Here is an 18,667-nt window from a genome sequence, read left to right as displayed (position 1 = left end):
GTGAGGGTGTGTGTGTGTGTGTGTGTGTGTGTGTGTGTGTGTGTGTGTGTGTGTGTGTGTGTGTGTGTGTGTGTGTGTGTGTGTGTGTGTGTGTGTGTGTGTGTGTGTGGGTGCATGCGTGCGTGCGTGCGTGTAAACTGAATGCTATGTGGGGAGTAGCAGAGACATGCAGACATTTTAAATCAGTAATAAATGCATTCCTACAGTTTCAACATGCTAGACAAGTAAAATAGCTCAACAAGTTCAACTAGCGACAAGTTCAACAAGGTATCTATAAAAGGAACTGGTTAGAACGAATAGTCATCTATTCAGTCAGCTCTTTATGGAGGACTTGGAATGAACAAACGAATTAACTTACAGGTTACACATAACTGCTACAGAGTATCACAACTAGTCCTTATTAGCTTTTGAATGAACTTCTGCTACTTACCAAAGTCTGTGGAGCTCCCCTTGGTGGAATGTATACCATGTCATTATGTTAAATGACAAACACTGTTTTTAATCTATAGAAATGTTCTTTCCAACAGACAAACCCAAGCCTGTCCTGAGTGTGTCTCCTCCATGGTTGAGCCCTGGAGCCTCAGTGACTCTGAGCTGTGAAGTTGAAGAATCATCTGCAGACTGGAGGTTCTACTTGTACAGAGCTGTTCCTACACCACCAAACTCCTACACGTATGAGCTCTTACCTGGTAGCCTCCATGGGACTGTAGAAGGTTCCTACATCATTCATGGTCCTACAGGCACAGGAGGATATGTGTGTAGAGCTGGGAGAGGAGACCCACCTTATTACACTGAGTACAGTGAGCCTCACTTTGTGTGGTCTGGTGGTGAGTGGGACTAATTATTCATCATTCATAATTCTTCCAGGTTGTTTTCAAAACAATTTACAGAATAGACCCAGTGACTGAGACTGACTGATTCATTCTATCATTTTGTATGCTCTGTCTCACGTCCTCTGTTTATAATATTTTACCCTTTGTGTTTCAGATCGTCATTCTTCAGCTTCTCTCACAGTGAGTCCTAACAAAACTCAACACTTCTTACACAAGTCTTTTTCACTGAGCTGTGAGGGACAATATACTACATGGAAAGTTAATAGTTACCCTGGTGGACTGTCTTCACCTGAAAGAGGGCCAAGGGCCAAATACAGATGGGATGTCGACAAGGTGAAACTCAACACTGTAGTGTACTGGTGTGAGTCTGGACGGGGAGAGTACAGCAATGCTGTCAACATCACAGGACGCGGTGAGTCCAGCCAAGCCTACTTCCTTCACTACCTAACAGAATGCCATCTACTCGTCAGTAGCATTAGCAATTTAGCATACATTACTGATTTGACTGAGGAGGTAACTGGTGGAATGGTCAATTTGTTTATTTATTTTTCTCTAACAGAAATGTAAAGGTAATCCTGTAATATGTCGGGGGAAATTAAGTGCATGTGGATTTGATTAATTAAACTATAGGTTGAAACAACCTTTTAATTTGGATGTTTTGACAGTCAGCATCAAATTGAACAAGGTCGTGTCTCCATGCTAAATGTCAGATTTAAGAAGTTTCAACTTTATTATTATCATCATTATCCTATCTGTAGGATACAGGACTACTATTATTTTTTTGATACATGGAGGACACAAATACATTAAAATTATGTATGTTTTTCTTGCACCTTGTCTTACAGCTGGTTCTGTCATCCTGGTCAGTCCTGTCCACCCTGTGACTGAGGGACATTCTGTCACTCTACGATGCAAAAACAAAATAAGAGTCTCGTCTGAGTCGTCTCTGTCCAACGTGGAATTCTATAGAAATGATGAACTGGTCCAAAATAAACCCAGCGAGGAGATGATCATACCTGCTGTGTCTAAGTCTGATGAGGGATTCTACAGGTGTAAAGATCCTGGAGGATGGTCAGCAGAGAGCTGGATGGCAGTGACATGCGAGTATACTGGTAACAATTGTTGTCTCCACCAGGTCAAAGGCGTGGCCTTTGACACACACACACACACACACACACACACACACACACACACACACACACACACACACACACACACACACACACACACACTAAGCATGTTAGTTAGCTGTACATAACAGTAGTTAAATTACAATGTCTCGCAGAATTTCTATAGACTAAATGATGCTAAAATGAGTTGTTCTAATTCTAACCTATTTATTTAAAGTGCTATTTTCTTTGTCATCATAGTGTGTCAACCTCCAGTGACTGATGAACCATCTAAACCTTCAGTGAGTGGATCTCCTCCACCTTCAGTGAGTGGATCCCCTCCACCTACAGTGAGTGGATCCCCTCCACCTACAGTGAGTGGATCTCCTCCACCTTCAGTGAGTGGATCTCCTCCACCTTCAGTGAGTGGATCTGCTCCACCTTCAGTAACTGCAGCACCACCTGAGGAACGGAGTTCCACAGTGTGGTTGATTGTAGGACTTGTTCCTGCCATGATTCTTCTACTGACCATCCTGCTGATCGTGCTGCGTCGATACAGAACATCTAAAAGTGAGAAACATGCTCACATCTATATTAAATCTTTATAGGAATCATGTATCCTTATATAGGAATCATGCAGCAGTACGTTGTGCCACTAAACAGCTGAGATAAATATAATATTTATATTTTAATGAACCATTATTTTTAATGTGTGACACCGGTAGCATTGTGACCTCCCGTTGTCACCACAAGGTGGCAGCAAAGCCCACATTTTACTGACTTTTCTATTTTTCTCTGGGTTTTGATTGATTGACTGATTGACTGAGGACTAGCTTACAGTGTAAAACATTATTTCAATGGTTTTCAAACACCTTTCATGTCAAGGACACACCCCAGTGTACTATGCAGTAGGCCTGGGCCATGTACAGTATGTAGTGTACTCATAACTCATAACTGAGAGTGTGTAGAGTTTACGGGCTATATCTTGTGCCACCCCCTTACCCCTCATCCCGAAACCTATTTGCCATTTTTACTATTTTAAAACATTCTAAAATACTTCAACTAGCCATTCCAATCTACATTGACACGTTGTGAGCTTGTAAGATCAGCTATTTTAACTATTTTGAAATGTTTTAAAATAGTAAAAAAATGGCAAATAAGTTCAGGGATAAGGGGCAAGGGGTGGCGCAAGATATAGCAGCTATAGATGTTCTCCCCATGTCCCCCATGTAGGATAGGTATAACCTCACAGAATACATGCAGTATAGCCTACTATTGTTTTCTCTCTGAAAAACCTCAGTGTACAAAATGACCCCACTTTGAGAACCATTGCACTATTTAACGTGTTTTACTATTTCTTTTTTCTATTGCAGATCATCCATGTTGCGTCAGGTATGACTATGTGTACGCGACTCTCACTCTGTCTAACCCTGTCTGCTGATGGCTCACCAGCTTTGTGTCACCTGTCTGTCTGTCCACTAGCACCTCCTACAGGTTGTTCAGGGCATCTGTTCAGCTTTGAGTGGAGCTGCCTGGGATCTCAAGTCTGCATGCATATGACCACGTGGCATGAAGTGGTACATTCAACGATCTCCTCCTAAATCTTTGATATCCTTATCTTGAACTAGATCCATCCAGTCCCGGGGAACCAATCAGAACTCAGCAGCAGACCAGAGGACCAACCAGCTGAGAGCAGGTACAGACGATGGAGACACCCCGCATCAACCAATCACAATCAATCAATCAATCAATCAATCAATCGGCTACTTTATAACACATTGTTATTCAAATATATATATATATATATATATATATATATATATATATATATATATATATATATTTACAGAATTATGATAATTGTGTGAATCAGACATTGACGCTTATGGATGTCTGTGGTAATGTCTTTCAGATGAACCTGCAGCAGAGTCCAGTGACGCCATATATTCAGATATTGACAAGGAAAGGAAGGGTGAGCGAATGCACAATGCTCACGTGTGTGTGTACAGTAATGTTGCTGCTGTGTCAGAGTGTACTTCATAATATTGTAAGTCTAATACCACACTGTTCATCACCTGAAGCCGACAGTAATTGGTGCATTTATATAGCACCTTTATCCAAGGCGTTTTACATAGATTGTGCATTACATTCACCCAGTCATTCCACCGATGGCGGTGGAAACCATTTCGACACTAACACTGGGGGAGCCCGGGTTCAAACTGGCAACCTTGCGGTTGCCAACCAGCCACTCTACTCCTGAGCCAACGCCCTCAGTAGTCTTAGGGTACAATCATTCATTTCGTATAGCTAAACAAATGCTACATGAACTGAACAGGTCTACCAGAATAGAAGGCTGTGCCACTGCCTATATTATTATATTATATTATATTATATTATATTATTAGGCTATATAAAAGGCAGTTTCAATTACAGGCTTAACATGTGCAAGCATTTCAAAATCACACCCGTGTGAAGTGAAGTGACAAAACAAACATTAAATTATCTTTATTGTTAATGGGATTTAATGTTTGTGTTAGGGACAAGATGACTATATGATTATATAGGAGGCTAGCGCCTCTCAAAAAAAGATGCTTAATCAGTCACATATTTAAACCTGAGCTTTAACATTCCGCTGTAATATTACTGCATAATAACATATGATTATTTAAATGTGATTTTGAAAAGAGGGTGTTGACAGAATTATAGAGATGAATTCAAGTGGAAATTATTTGTGTCTGTAATTTATCTCTCTGAAAAAACTCTGAGAGTGTACAAAAACCCCACTTTGAGAACCACTGCACTATTTAACGTGTTTTACTATTTCTTTTTTTCATTGCAGATAATCCATGTTGCGTCAGGTATGACTATGTGTACACGACTCTCACTCTGTCTAACCCTGTCTGCTGATGGCTCACCAGCTTTGTGTCACCTGTCTGTCTGTCCACTAGCACCTCCTACAGGTTGTTCAGGGCATCTGTTCAGCTTTGAGTGGAGCTGGGATCTCAAGTATGCATGCATTATGTGGTGAAACTCTTCACTGTCAGGTTAAACAAATTAAGTCTCTGGTGTTTCAGTGGAGACATGTGGTTGTCTAGTCTCTACACCACTGTCCTCTAGCCTGACTGACTTTGTCAAGTTATTGGAAAAAAAAATAACATCTATAGCAGTGGTTTTGTTACGGTGTCAAAATGTTCTGAACCCAAAATGCAGAGTCACAGGAAACAGTGTTGAATTCAAGGTATTTAATAAATGAAATAGGCAGAAGTCTTACACTGAAGTTGATACTCAGCAGGAATCCAGGCAATAATCTCACAACATGAGAAGAATGCAGGAACACAGGACAAAAACTCACACTTGAGTAGAAACGCAGTAAACAGGAATATATCTCACTCAGGAGTCAGGAACCAAACAGAAAATGACATGGTAGTCAAAACAGGAAACATGCACCGACGACATCAAACTATGAACTGACACCGAAAGTTTGTAAAGAGTCCAGTTATATAAGGGGCAGGCTGATTGTCAAAGTGTTCACAGGTGGGATGATGAGGGGGTTGGAGACAGGTGAGTGAACTGACTGTGTGAGTGGAAGGGAAAGTGGGAGTTGCCAGGTCTGACAAGGTCTATGGAGAGGTTGCCAGGTCTGGCAAAGTCTGTGGAGAGACAGATGGACCGGCCGGGAGCCAGACCATAACAGGTTTTCAACCCTTTTTATAGCAAGGCACATTATTTATTCAGCCTTTGAGTCACGGACCAGCACTTGATGACATTTAGCCTGATCAGACCCAAAACGTTGGATATTGTGTTGTCGTTGGATACGATTTTCCTCCACATTTCCTCCATGCTGTATTGACGTGGTACCATTAGGAGAGATAACAGGCCAACGTCAATAAAAATAGTAATTCTTCTAACTCTTTTTTAAGTGGTGCAACCACTTCTACATCCAGCGATGTCCGTATGTTATCCTGTATCATGTATCCGTCTTGAGCACGAGTGGTGTGCGCATGCGTGAAATTGGAAAGAGAGAAGTATGTGACATGGCTGCCACCTGCTGGACGCAAATCCAACTACTGACTGTCTAGGTTCATTGATATCTATAATAAAGCTAATCTGACGAGCAGAGAGAGAGAGAGAGAGAGAGAGAGAGGAGGGGGGGGGGAGAGAGGGGAGTTGCACCACTTGGTTCACACAGGTGTGATTTGTTTTTTATATATATAATCTTTATCCCACGATTTTGTAACCCATTTTTCACTCCTGTGTAATGTGATCCTGGGCTCTACACACCCTCCGCCAACCTATAGTCCCCATATATGGTGGACATGGGGAGAGCAATGGACTTGAACTCACTTGTGTGTGTGTGTGTGTGTGTGTGTGTGTGCGTACACGTCTCCTCCTAAATCTTTCATATCTTTATGTTGGACTATAGATCCATCGAGTCCCGGGGAACCAATCAGAACTCAGCAGCAGACCAGAGGACCAACCAGCTGAGAGAAGGTACAGATGATGGACACACCCCGCATCAGCATGGTCAGCCTTTCAATCAATCAATCAATCAATCAATCAATCAATCAATCAATCAATTAATCGGCTACTTTATAACACAAATGTGTATTTTCTTTTTTTTTAATTTACAGAATTATAGAGATGAATTATGATAATTGTGTGAATCAGACTGCAAAGGGAAGAATAAGTCTGCATACCGTTTTGAAAGCTCCCCAAAAACTTTATTCACCAAGACGGGGTAAAAAACACAACATTTGGGCCTCTGTGGTCTTCGTCAGGTGTGCAGACTTATTCTTTCTTTTGCAGTCTGTTTCTCTTTTGTTCGAGCACCCGTTGAATTAACCCGGGATGTGCGTGCACCTCCTGGCCAATTGTGTGAATCAGACATTGATGCTTATGGATCTCTATGCGGTAACTCATTTATTTCAGATGAACCTGCAGCAGAGTCCAGTGACGCCATATATTCAGAGATTGATCTCAAAGATCTGGACAAGGAAAGGATGGGTGAGCGAATGCACACACAGCTCACACTGGCGTGCGTGCGTGCGTGCGTGTGTGTGTGTACAGTAATGTTGTCATCAATACACAATGAGTGTCAGAGTGTACTTCATGATAATGTAAGTCTAATATCACACTGTTCTCACATGAAGCCTACAGTAGTCTTACTGTGTCTTAGGTACAATCATTCATTTCGTATAGCTAAACAGAAATGCGAAATGAACTATTTCTATTAGGCTATATGAAGGCAGTTTCAATTACAGGCTTAACAGGTGCAAAGCATTTAAAAATCACACCCGTGTGAAGTGAGGCGCTAATATATTAGGTCACATTCCCACCTAATTGGGATTCTTGCCTATTTAATTTGCTGCGGTTTGCCTTCACACTGTCATCCGCAGCAATTGGAAACGCAGCAGGGGGGACCTTTATCAATGTGTTCCATTCATAAACTAGCCTACACAGTGAAATCTATGGTGATAAAATTATACTCATAACGTGCATGTGTCGTGTCGACTGGGACTGGGAATGGACCCCCCCCCCCCCAGCTCTCTCGCTCTCTCACTATACGCATGCAGCCACGCACTGTTCTTTTGGGCATGGAGGCACAGCGCTGAGCGCACTGATATAACAGAGAGCAGCGCACATGTGTTTACAAGTTTATCGAGATGAAAGTCCCTACTCCCCAGTCCCCACACTGTGACAGCACACATGTTTACGGCACGCACAGACAGACAGACAGAATATTCTGTAGGCTATAATACACTGCAGTGTATTATGTGTTTTCTTAAGCAATTGGTTAATGTACTCGTCCTCATTTCGATCAGGGCTTCAGTCTCCTCATTCGACCACGTCTATCTGTAATCATGAGTAACTATCAGCACTAATTAGTATTCAGTGTCATTTCTCATTTCACTTTGCAGTTGTTCTGTCCCCTGTACCATGTTGATCTGTATTGTATTGTATTGTGTATGGTCATGGTGTTGGGTGCCTGCACATACAGTATGCACACATGGCATCAACGCATGGTGTTGTGTGCAGGCACCCCACACTTTGTCTTTCTTTTATCTGTATTGTACTGTGTTTTTGTATGGACGTGGTGTTGGGTGCCTGCACATATGCACACATGGCATCAACGCATGGTGTTGAGTGCAGGCACCCCACACTTTGTCTTTCTTTTATCTGTATTGTACTGTGTTTTTGTATGGACGTGGTGTTGGGTGCCTGCACATATGCACACATGGCATCAACGCATGGTGTTGAGTGCAGGCACCCCACACTTTGTCTTTCTTTTATCTGTTGTACTGTGTTTTTGTATGGACGTGGTGATGGGTGCCTGCACATATGCACACATGGCATCAACGCATGGTGTTGTGTGCAGGCGCCCTACACTCTGTCTTTCTTTTATCATTTACTTTTTAAGAGCCTGCCCAGGGACTACAGATGAAATTTAGCTTTGGCTAACTCTGGCCCATTTACATTGATGTGAAAACTGACATGTTGATTAATGAGCGTTGTCCCTGTCAAATAAATAAATAAATCCACGGTAACGGGACATCTTCGCGCTGTGTAAAATATGCCTTCTCCGTCTCCAACTGTGTTCAGCTCCTCACCCGCCACATTATGTTTGCTTCATTTCCTTTATTTACTGCGGATTGCATTCACACCTGCACCGAATCGTAATCAAGTGTGATTGGAAGCGAAGCAAAACCCCCGTTTTTGCTCGGAGTAGAATTCTTCTTTGATACGCATTAGGATTCGAATGAGCCTTCACACCTGCCAAACGAAGTGCACTTTATGAAAATGCGCAGCAGGATTCGTTTTAATCGCAGCAAAGCTGCATGTGGATGTGACCTTAAAGTCTAACTCATGTTGATTAGGTGAAAACAAACGGTGTCAACACAAACATTACATTTTCCCTTCATTGTCAATGGCGTTTTTAAAACTAACATTGAACTAAAACCAAACATTAAACCTGTATATAAGATGCTCATTTAACATTCTGCTGTAATATTATTGCATAATAACATATGATTATTTAAATGTGATTTTGAAAAGAGAGTGTTAGATTTGACAGAATTATAGAGATGAATTCAAGTGGAAATTATTTGTGTCTGCAATGTATGGACAATTACCACGTCTATGATCGTTCTTTTATTTTCTTCAGAGTCCAGTGACGCGACATATTCACAGATTGAACTCAAGTACATGGACAAGGAAAAGAATGGTGAACAGAAATGAACATGAGAAGTTTGCAGAATTACAGTACATTTCAAGCACAACTCAAAACAAAAACTGTTAACTGTGGACTTTTTCAGAGTCCAGTGACGCCGCTGACGCGACATATTCACAGATTGAACTCAAGTACATGGACAAGGAAAAGAATGGTGAGCGAACACAATACATGAAATGAACATGAAAAATGTGCAGAATTACAGTACATTTCAAGCACAACGCAATACAAAAACTGTTAACTGTGGACGACACCATAAAGCATTAGACTTGTTTACAATAGGGCCCACCATTTTCAATTCATCATCACATTTAGAGACGTACAAATATACACTTCTAAGACGGGAAATCATCATAAAAAGACGTAAAAAGGGAAACGAATCTCACGAACGTTGGGTGGAGAGGATGTTATGTCACATCTCAAGCTCGAATAACTTAAATATACGATCAGGGGCTCCACTCAGAAATATACCAGAGTTTGGCAACCGTTTCTAACCTACTTTGCGGTAGTATTCTCTACATAATCATTGGCCACCCCCCCCCCCTTTTTTCATTTCTATTTATTGTTTTCTATATATTTTATTTCAGTTATTGCTGATGTCATCAATGTACAATTTGGAGAGTTTTGTTTTACATTATTTCAGACTTTTATATTTTTTACATGAATGTTGAGTACTGGTGTTGTTGGTTTGTCCTGTATCTGTCTTGTACCTGTTGTCCGTCCTGTTCTGAAAAACCTCAATAAAAATACTTGAACTAAAAGGGAAACGAAACATATACAGTAAGGGGGAAAAGGGGTCGGTGGGGGATTCAGATTTTAAGGGGGCCAGTTTCGAATTGCAACCGTCCGTAGGTGCCTTTTGAGAGCGGGTTTGAAGAATGAAACTATTAAAAACAGACTATACCGCCTCACGTGAATTAACTTGATTGATTCACATTTAGATCTTAATGGAAAACAAACTGATCAATGTTGGCAGTGCTGCATCAGGGATATAGACTTATAGAGCACTGAGATTTAGACTCTTGTGGATGTATTGTTGAGGTTGGAGGACGGACAGCAGCTACATATAGAGCTCCGAACATGTGCAAATGCAAAATATAAGGTGCTCACCCTGATGTCCCAAATGTTAGAGGGGTCTGCGGGGTGCTTGTGCAATGTCCCTAGTTTTCAATCAATAGGCCTATAAAGAAGTGTTTTAATCTGGCCGTTTGTGGACGATTCTGTCTGAATCCCATGACTCCGCTCTCAAAGGGTACCTACGGACGGCTGCATGCAATTCGAAACTGGACCTCGTAAAATCTGATTCCCCCTTCCCCCCTCTTTTCCTTTGTACCTCCTTACATGATTTCCTGTTTTTTTTATATATGTCTCTAAATGTTCTGATGAATTGAAAATGGTGCACCCTGTTGTAAACAAGTGTAATGCTTTATCAGTGTGTCGTCCACAGTTAACAGTCTTTGAATTGAGTTGTGCTTTCATGTGAAATGTACCCATTCTGCAAACTGTTAATAAATACTTCAATCGATCAATTTCAATCAAGTTCCCATAATATGGCCAACTAAAATGTAAAATCTGTTATGGCTGTTACTGTATATGTCCACGGAAGAAACACAGAGGTGTTTTCTAATGGTCATGTCACATAATATTTGCTGCACCAAACCCTGTGGAATGCATTCCCCAAACTCTCAGAGACATGCCCCCACCATCCAAGCCTTCAATATTGCTTTCCCCAGCTATCTATTCCACTGTTTTAATTTATTTATTAACTTGATTTTGATATTGACTTGATTTCTTAGATTTTTCCCCCTAATAAAGATTTATCATGTCCCCCTTGTAAAGCAAATTTGGGTACTCAGAAAAGCTCTATATAAATTATTAAATTTGAGATATTATTACTACAAAAACAATGTTTTATTGCTTAAACTTATGTATTCACTATTCATTGATTCACTAGTACACCAAAATCCATTAAAAAAATACTGCAGGTTCAAATATTGATATGCGATTAATTGAGATTAATTAATTACAAAGCCACTGATTAATATTCTTTGTAATCGAGTCCCAGCCCAAACAAACATCGACTGACATTGGTGAGTACTGATAGTAGCTAATCTTCTTGAAGTTAAGAATGAACTGGCCGCCGCACTGAGCCGATGTTGTGTCATGCATGGTTGCTGTATGTGTGCAGAACCTGGCTGTGGTGTTTGCATGACACCCTGCTTTTTCTAGTAGCAGTTTCTGTATTGACTTTGTGCTTTCGTTTGAAATGGACCCATTCTACTACATGACTGTGAATACAGTGTTCAGTCAATGTTCAACAAGTGAGCCACACAGCCAGATCGAGCCATTGTAGGCCTACTTGGCTATACTGCAAGCACTGCCTGTGTGTGTGTGTGTGTGTGTGTGTGTGTGTGTGTGTGTGTGTGTGTGTGTGTGTGTGTGTGTGTGTGTGCACCGTTTAGCTATGAATATGATTTCTGAAATTATTTAAATTAAAATCATCAATGCTGGTAAGACCCGCAACATGTGGGCATGTTAATTATTTTGAAAGTACTCAGTACCCGAATGCAATGCGCACAAACATTATGTAAAGACAAACAAAACGTAATATTTTGAGGGCAAAAATAAGAATAAAATCAAATAAAAGGCAAAAGAAGAAGAAAGTGCATGTGCATGCATGCGGCACACGTGCACACGGCACACCTGTACTGCAGGGTGTACAGCATGTGTGGATTCATGTGTTTATAATGTACAAGTCATCCACATGATACCCGAAGGCGGGCTTGGCGAAAGGGCCTTTCTGTGTGGAGTTTGCATGTTCTCCCCATGTCCCCTAGGGTAGGTACCCTCACAAAAACATGCAGTAATCCTGGTCTCTAAACTGCCTCCCCTGGCCAGCCGGGACGCCTGATGGAGGGGAAAGGAACTGGTTGGAATAACGTGCTCCTTCCACGCGCTATGTCCAACCAGGGAAACTCCCCCCTGTCAGGTGTAAAGGAGCAACTTGGACACTCAAGCATGAAGGAAGCATGAGTTAAGTCCGTTGCTCTCCCTAGGTTGGCGGAGGGTGTGTAGAGCCCAGGATCATATCACAGGATGATTGACACAGGGGTGAAAAATGGGTTACAAAATCGTGGGACAAAAAAAAACAATGCATTGTGTCTGAGACTGAGTAATCTGCACAGTGGCAGTCTAATGTCTGTCACCATCACATAAAACCCACAGTAGATCATCTGTGTCCTCCTAACAGTGTGAAATCATTTTTTTGGATTGGTAGGCCTATAGCCAAGGTAACTATGGCTAAACATAAATAATAAAACATGAACTGAATTGATCACGTGTATATCAGAAGGTGGCGCCAACATCCATGAATAACTCAATGGCTTTCAAGTGGCTGAAAATTACAGTAGCATAACACAACTATTTAAATCAAATGTGGGTTTTCAAAGAGGGAGCTGAATTATATAGAGATGGATTGGGTGGAAACGTTTTGAATCTGCAATTTATGGACGTCTGTGTTTTTCTTTCAGACGAGCCTGCAGCTGCAGGGTCCAGTGATGGGACCTATTCACGGGTTGGAATAGACCAAAATCCATGAAATTAATATAAAATAGCTGAAGCTTATGGACAGTGGGGTAGAAGTCAAATAAGCCAGACTGCAATAGCATAATTATTATTGAATCACAGTCAATGCAACTGGGTTTGAGTTAGTTGTGTTCCAGGATGGTAAATGAAGATATGACAACTTACGACAACATGGAAGAAGCAGAAACAATCTGGATCTTATAGGAACACTCATTTTCATACAACTGGTCCTCACTTATGGCACCATTTCTGTGGACAGTTCTGAGACCTGCCTAGCAGTTACATCATTGATATAGACATGAAAATTCCAAACAAGACAAACTTTTTTTGTTATAAATGCAATGGCTTCTATTTCAGCATACTAACTTTCCAGGAAGATGTCTATCTATTAGCTTGGCATCCCCATCAATGATGTGATTGGTAGCTAGGTTTCTGAACTGTCCACAGCTTCCATAGTTTCATTTATTGTCCACGTGTGGAAATTTGTCTTCGGTCTCAACAACAGTAAAAAACAAACAGCAACAACAACAGTAACAACACTTACACAATTATGTTCATGGCAAAAATGCAGGACAACAGTGGCAAATTCATTTAAAAAGATCCAGCGAGACATGGTATCATTTAGTTTAGTGCCTCATGGCATTTGGGATGAAGGCATTTTTAAAAATGTTACGGTTAGCTTTCGGTACTTTGTACCGTCTACCAGAGGGAAGTAGTTCAAACTCCCCGCAGAGTGGATGAGAGGGGTCATTTGCTACCTTGACAGCTTTTTTCCGAAGGAAGCATGTTGTGAGCTATGTTTGTTCATTCATTTTTGCCAAAAGGTACATTGCCTATATTAATGTGGTTACTTATTTTTGTATACAGTTGTAGATAAAGTATTATATTCATAATTTACTTTTGATAAACCCTTGATGATGTCTTGATGACATCATCAAGATGTACTTCACAATGTCAATGAATTTTTTTCATACCTCCAATTCTAGGAAACACAGAATAGGGGGACTTTTTGTTATTATATTTCCACACAACAGCTCAAACGTATATTCATGACAGAGTAAAATGTCGAACATGAGTGGTATTCCCTTTAATACAGGTAGAAAGAAGGGCATTTTACAGTAGGCTTGATTTCGTTGCTTAATTTCACCTTCACCTTTCCGTTACAATTTGAGTCAAACTGTCTTCTAGTATTTTACGTTAGACATTGAGTGAGCAGCTTAAACAGATAAGGGACAACTTGTTTTTTGTGAGCAGCAGATTTAGCTGTTCATCTATTTCCAACATTCATAAAACATAGTGATTGTTAATTAAAATGTCCAAATGATAACACAAGTCGGCTACTGACTTTCTTTTCTATACATTTTTTGTTTAATTATATGTTTAAGCAGTGTTATACTGTTATGGTATTGATTAAGTTGTATCTGCTATTATTAATAAAAAAATAACAAATACGTGATTCCAAAATGCATTGTTTGTCGTTTTCTATTTTCTGTCTGCACCCCAATAAATAAATCTAATAAGAAAAAAAAACGTTAATGCCCATGCTTAATATACGTTAAGTTTCATATTGTGATTTATGAATGAGCTACTTTAAACCCCTTCTTGACTCAGACTCAAGTACCTAAGCCAAATGTAACATCTACACACCTTTGCATTTGTGGTTGGAAACGTATCTTATCTGTTCTAAACATGTTGACATGATTGTCTTTACTTCCCCTTTTCCACCAAAATAACTTCGGTTCTACAACTGGTCCCGTTCTAGATTCTCAGAACCTGCGGCCATTGTTTTGGTTCCAGTTCCGGAAAACATATTAGGTTTCCTATAACCCAATTCATTTACAGTGGAACTGGTTCAATATTAGGCAGGGGGGAAAAAAAGAACCGCACCAATTCAACCCAGGTGGAAAAGGTTGTGAACCACACAGTACATTCATCACATGACGTAAGAGGGTATTGCGTTAATTTCCAGTTCACTTGAATGTCTATTTATGTCCTTCTCTGCTTTACAGAGTTTAGTAACAGAAATGGCAATAGTGGGTAAGTAACTTTAGCCTACTGTAGTAATAACAGACACAGAAAACAACACAACAAATTGTGGAGTCAAACCTTTAAATTTGTTCTTATTAACAGTAACAATATATGCAACATGACTCAATGATTTGAAATCGATACAGTAACTATTTAAAATACATTGACATTATTTTACATATTTTTAACAGGTCTTTAACTCTGACAGTGTAATACATGTAACCAAATGGACCCTTACAGGTCTGGAGTTTAACACTTGTAACCAAATGGACCCTTACACTCTTACAGCTCTGTAACGATGAGAGTTTGACACTTGTAACCAAATTGACCCTTACAGCCAGGTCTGTAATGCTGAGTGTGACACTTGTAACCAAATGGACCCTTACAGCTCTGTAACTATCTATATAGTATATCTACATACTAGCTATGTAATATCAATCTATTATTATAACAGAAAAGGGAGTAGTATTAAAAAAGATCACACCTGTGTGAAGTGAGGGGCGCTGATAGTTGAATTTAGACCATCACGAGGAGAATGTTTATAGTTTTATATTTTATAATTAAGTATATTAATGTTTACCCAAGATCGAAGGACCAGGCTTTTCAAGCCAAATGTAGAAAATACCTTGAAAGTAATCAAACTAAAAAAAGTACTCACCATTGTAATTTACCCAAAATAGTTATAGAACCTTTTAGTTAATAAGTTTATTTTCATAATATGTATCAGTGAAACTGAAAGTAATGTCTATAATTCCAAGTAGTAGTGGTCTCCCAAGTTCAGATATGAGTATTTAGGTATAATTTGTTTTGATTTATCTTATGTAATCTGCATTCACAGACTTGCTGGCTGTAAACTCAGAAAGACAGACATTGAAGTTGTGTCTTCAGCTCTCAGCTCTAATCCTTCCCATTTGAGAGAATTGGACCTCAGTGAAAATGACCTGCAGGACTGCTCGGAGTAGAATTCTTCTTTGATACGCATTAGGATTCGAATGAGCCTTCACACCTGCCAAACGAAGTGCACTTTCTGAAAATGCGCAGCAGGATTCGTTTTAATCGCAGCAAAGCTCTCTGGTGTGAATGTGACCTTAAAGTCTAACTCATGTTGATTAGGTGATATAAAACAAACGGTGTCAACACAAACATTACATTTTCCCTTCACTGTCAATGGCGTTTTTAAAACTAACATTGAACTTAAACCAAACATTAAACCTGCATATAAGATGTTCATTGCTTAATCAGTCACATATTTAAACCTGAGCTTTAACATTCTGCTGTAATATTATTGCATAATAACATATGATTATTTAAATGTGATTTTGAAAAGAGAGTGTTAGATTTGACAGAATTATAGAGATGAATTCAAGTGGAAATGATTTGTGTCTGCAATTTATGGACAATTACCACGTCTATGATCGTTCTTTTATTTTCTTCAGAGTCCAGTGACGCGACATATTCACAGATTGAACTCAAGTACATGGACAAGGAAAAGAATGGTGAACAGAAATGAACATGAAAAGTGTGCAGAATTACAGTACATTTCAAGCACAACTCAAAACAAAAACTGTTAACTGTGGACTTTTTCAGAGTCCAGTGACGCCGCTGACGCGACATATTCACAGATTGAACTCAAGTACATGGACAAGGAAAAGAATGGTGAGCGAACACAATACATGAAATGAACATGAAAAATGTGCAGAATTACAGTACATTTCAAGCACAACGCAATACAAAAACTGTTAACTGTGGACAACACCATAAAGCATTAGACTTGTTTACAATAGGGCCCACCATTTTCAATTCATCATAACATTTAGAGACGTACAAATATACACTTCTAAGACGGGAAATCATCATAAAAAGACGTAAAAAGGGAAACGAATCTCACGAACGTTGGGTGGAGGATGTTATGTCACATCTCAAGCTCGAAGAACTTAAATATACGATCAGGGGCTCCACTCAGAAATATACCAGAGTTTGCCAACCGTTTCTAACCTACTTTGCGGTAGTATTCTCTACATAATCATTGGCCACCCCCCCCCCTTTTTTCATTTCTATTTATTGTTTTCTATATATTTTATTTCAGTTATTGCTGATGTCATCAAGCAATAGTCCTATATAAAGAAGTGTTTTAATCTGGCCGTTTGTGGACGATTCTGTCTGAATCCCATGACTCCGCTCTCAAAGGGTACCTACGGACGGCTGCATGCAATTCGAAACTGGACCTCGTAAAATCTGATTCCCCCTTCCCCCCTCTTTTCCTTTGTACCTCCTTACATGATTTCCTGTTTTTTTTTATATATGTCTCTAAATGTTCTGATGAATTGAAAATGGTGCACCCTGTTGTAAACAAGTGTAATGCTTTATCAGTGTGTCGTCCACAGTTAACAGTCTTTGAATTGAGTTGTGCTTTCATGTGAAATGTACCCATTCTGCAAACTGTTAATAAATACTTCAATCGATCAATTTCAATCAAGTTCCCATAATAATGGCCAACTAAAATGTAAAATCTGTTATGGCTGTTACTGTATGTCCACGGAAGAAACACAGAGGTGTTTTCTAATGGTCATGTCACATAATATTTGCTGCACCAAACCCTGTGGAATGCATTCCCCAAACTCTCAGAGACATGCCCCCACCATCCAAGCCTTCAATATTGCTTTCCCCAGCTATCTATTCCACTGTTTTAATTTATTTATTAACTTGATTTTGATATTGACTTGATTTCTTAGATTTTTCCCCCTAATAAAGATTTATCATGTCCCCCTTGTAAAGCAAATTTGGGTACTCAGAAAAGCTCTATATAAATTATTAAATTTGAGATATTATTACTACAAAAACAATGTTTTATTGCTTAAACTTATGTATTCACTATTCATTGATTCACTAGTACACCAAAATCCATTAAAAAAATACTGCAGGTTCAAATATTGATATGCGATTAATTGAGATTAATTAATTACAAAGCCTCTGATTAAATAAGATCTTTGTAATCGAGTCCCAGCCCTATTACAAATACATTCAAAACTCGGGTCAATGAATCATGGATAAATAGGATAGGCTACTGTCAATGGAGTAAGTATGCTGTCAACTGGAAATGATAATAAATGGAGGTGTTTGGATGTTGGAGAAACAAACATCGACTGACATCGGTGAGTACTGATAGTAGCTAATCTTCTTGAAGTTAAGAATGAACTGGCCGCCGCACTGAGCCGATGTTGTGTCATGCATGGTTGCTGTATGTGTGCAGAACCTGGCTGTGGTGTTTGCATGACACCCTGCTTTTTCTAGTAGCAGTTTCTGTATTGACTTTGTGCTTTCGTTTGAAATGGACCCATTCTACTACATGACTGTGAATACAGTGTTCAGTCAATGTTCAACAAGTGAGCCATACAGCCAGATCGAGCCATTGTAGGCCTACTTGGCTATACTGCAAGCACTGCCTGTGTGTGTGTGTGTGTGTGTGTGTGTGTGTGTGCGCGCACCGTTTAGCTATGAATATGATTTCTGAAATTATTTAAATTAAAATCATCAATGCTGGTAAGACCCGCAACATGTGGGCATGTTAATTATTTTGAAAGTACTCAGTACCCGAATGCAATGCACACAAACATTATGTAAAGACAAACAAAACGTAATATTTTGAGGGCAAAAATAAGAATAAAATCAAATAAAAGGCAAAAGAAGAAGAAAGTGCATGTGCATGCATGCGGCACACCTGTACTGCAGGGTGTACAGCATGTGTGGATTCATGTGTTTATAATGTACAAGTCATCCACATGAGGAAATAACACAATGCATTGTGTCTGAGACTGAGTAATCTGCACAGTGGAAGTCTAATATCACACTGTCACCATCACATAAAACCCACAGTAGATCATCTG

General features: G+C 39.7%; 1 protein-coding gene across 1 annotated transcript in view; it reads left to right on the top strand.

The window, feature by feature from the left end:
- Positions 1 to 2,350: 2,350 nt before the first annotated feature.
- The window catches only part of LOC310872607 (uncharacterized protein), a gene marked incomplete at its 3' end in the record, with an annotated part of 236,003 nt that continues 219,686 nt past the window's right edge, over positions 2,351 to 18,667 (top strand). Inside the window, exons 1-3 of the mRNA XM_083784622.1 lie at positions 2,351 to 2,512; positions 3,316 to 3,334; positions 3,571 to 3,638. Of these exons, the coding sequence (XP_083640748.1) occupies positions 2,455 to 2,512; positions 3,316 to 3,334; positions 3,571 to 3,638 (145 nt within the window). The 5' untranslated portion in view covers positions 2,351 to 2,454. The remainder of the gene's footprint in view (positions 2,513 to 3,315; positions 3,335 to 3,570; positions 3,639 to 18,667) is intronic.

Source organism: Protomyctophum parallelum, assembly GCF_964188405.1.
Source record: "Protomyctophum parallelum genome assembly, chromosome: 1".
In the NCBI taxonomy this organism is placed as follows: domain Eukaryota; kingdom Metazoa; phylum Chordata; class Actinopteri; order Myctophiformes; family Myctophidae; genus Protomyctophum; species Protomyctophum parallelum.
This window is presented reverse-complemented; position numbering and strand designations above follow the sequence as displayed.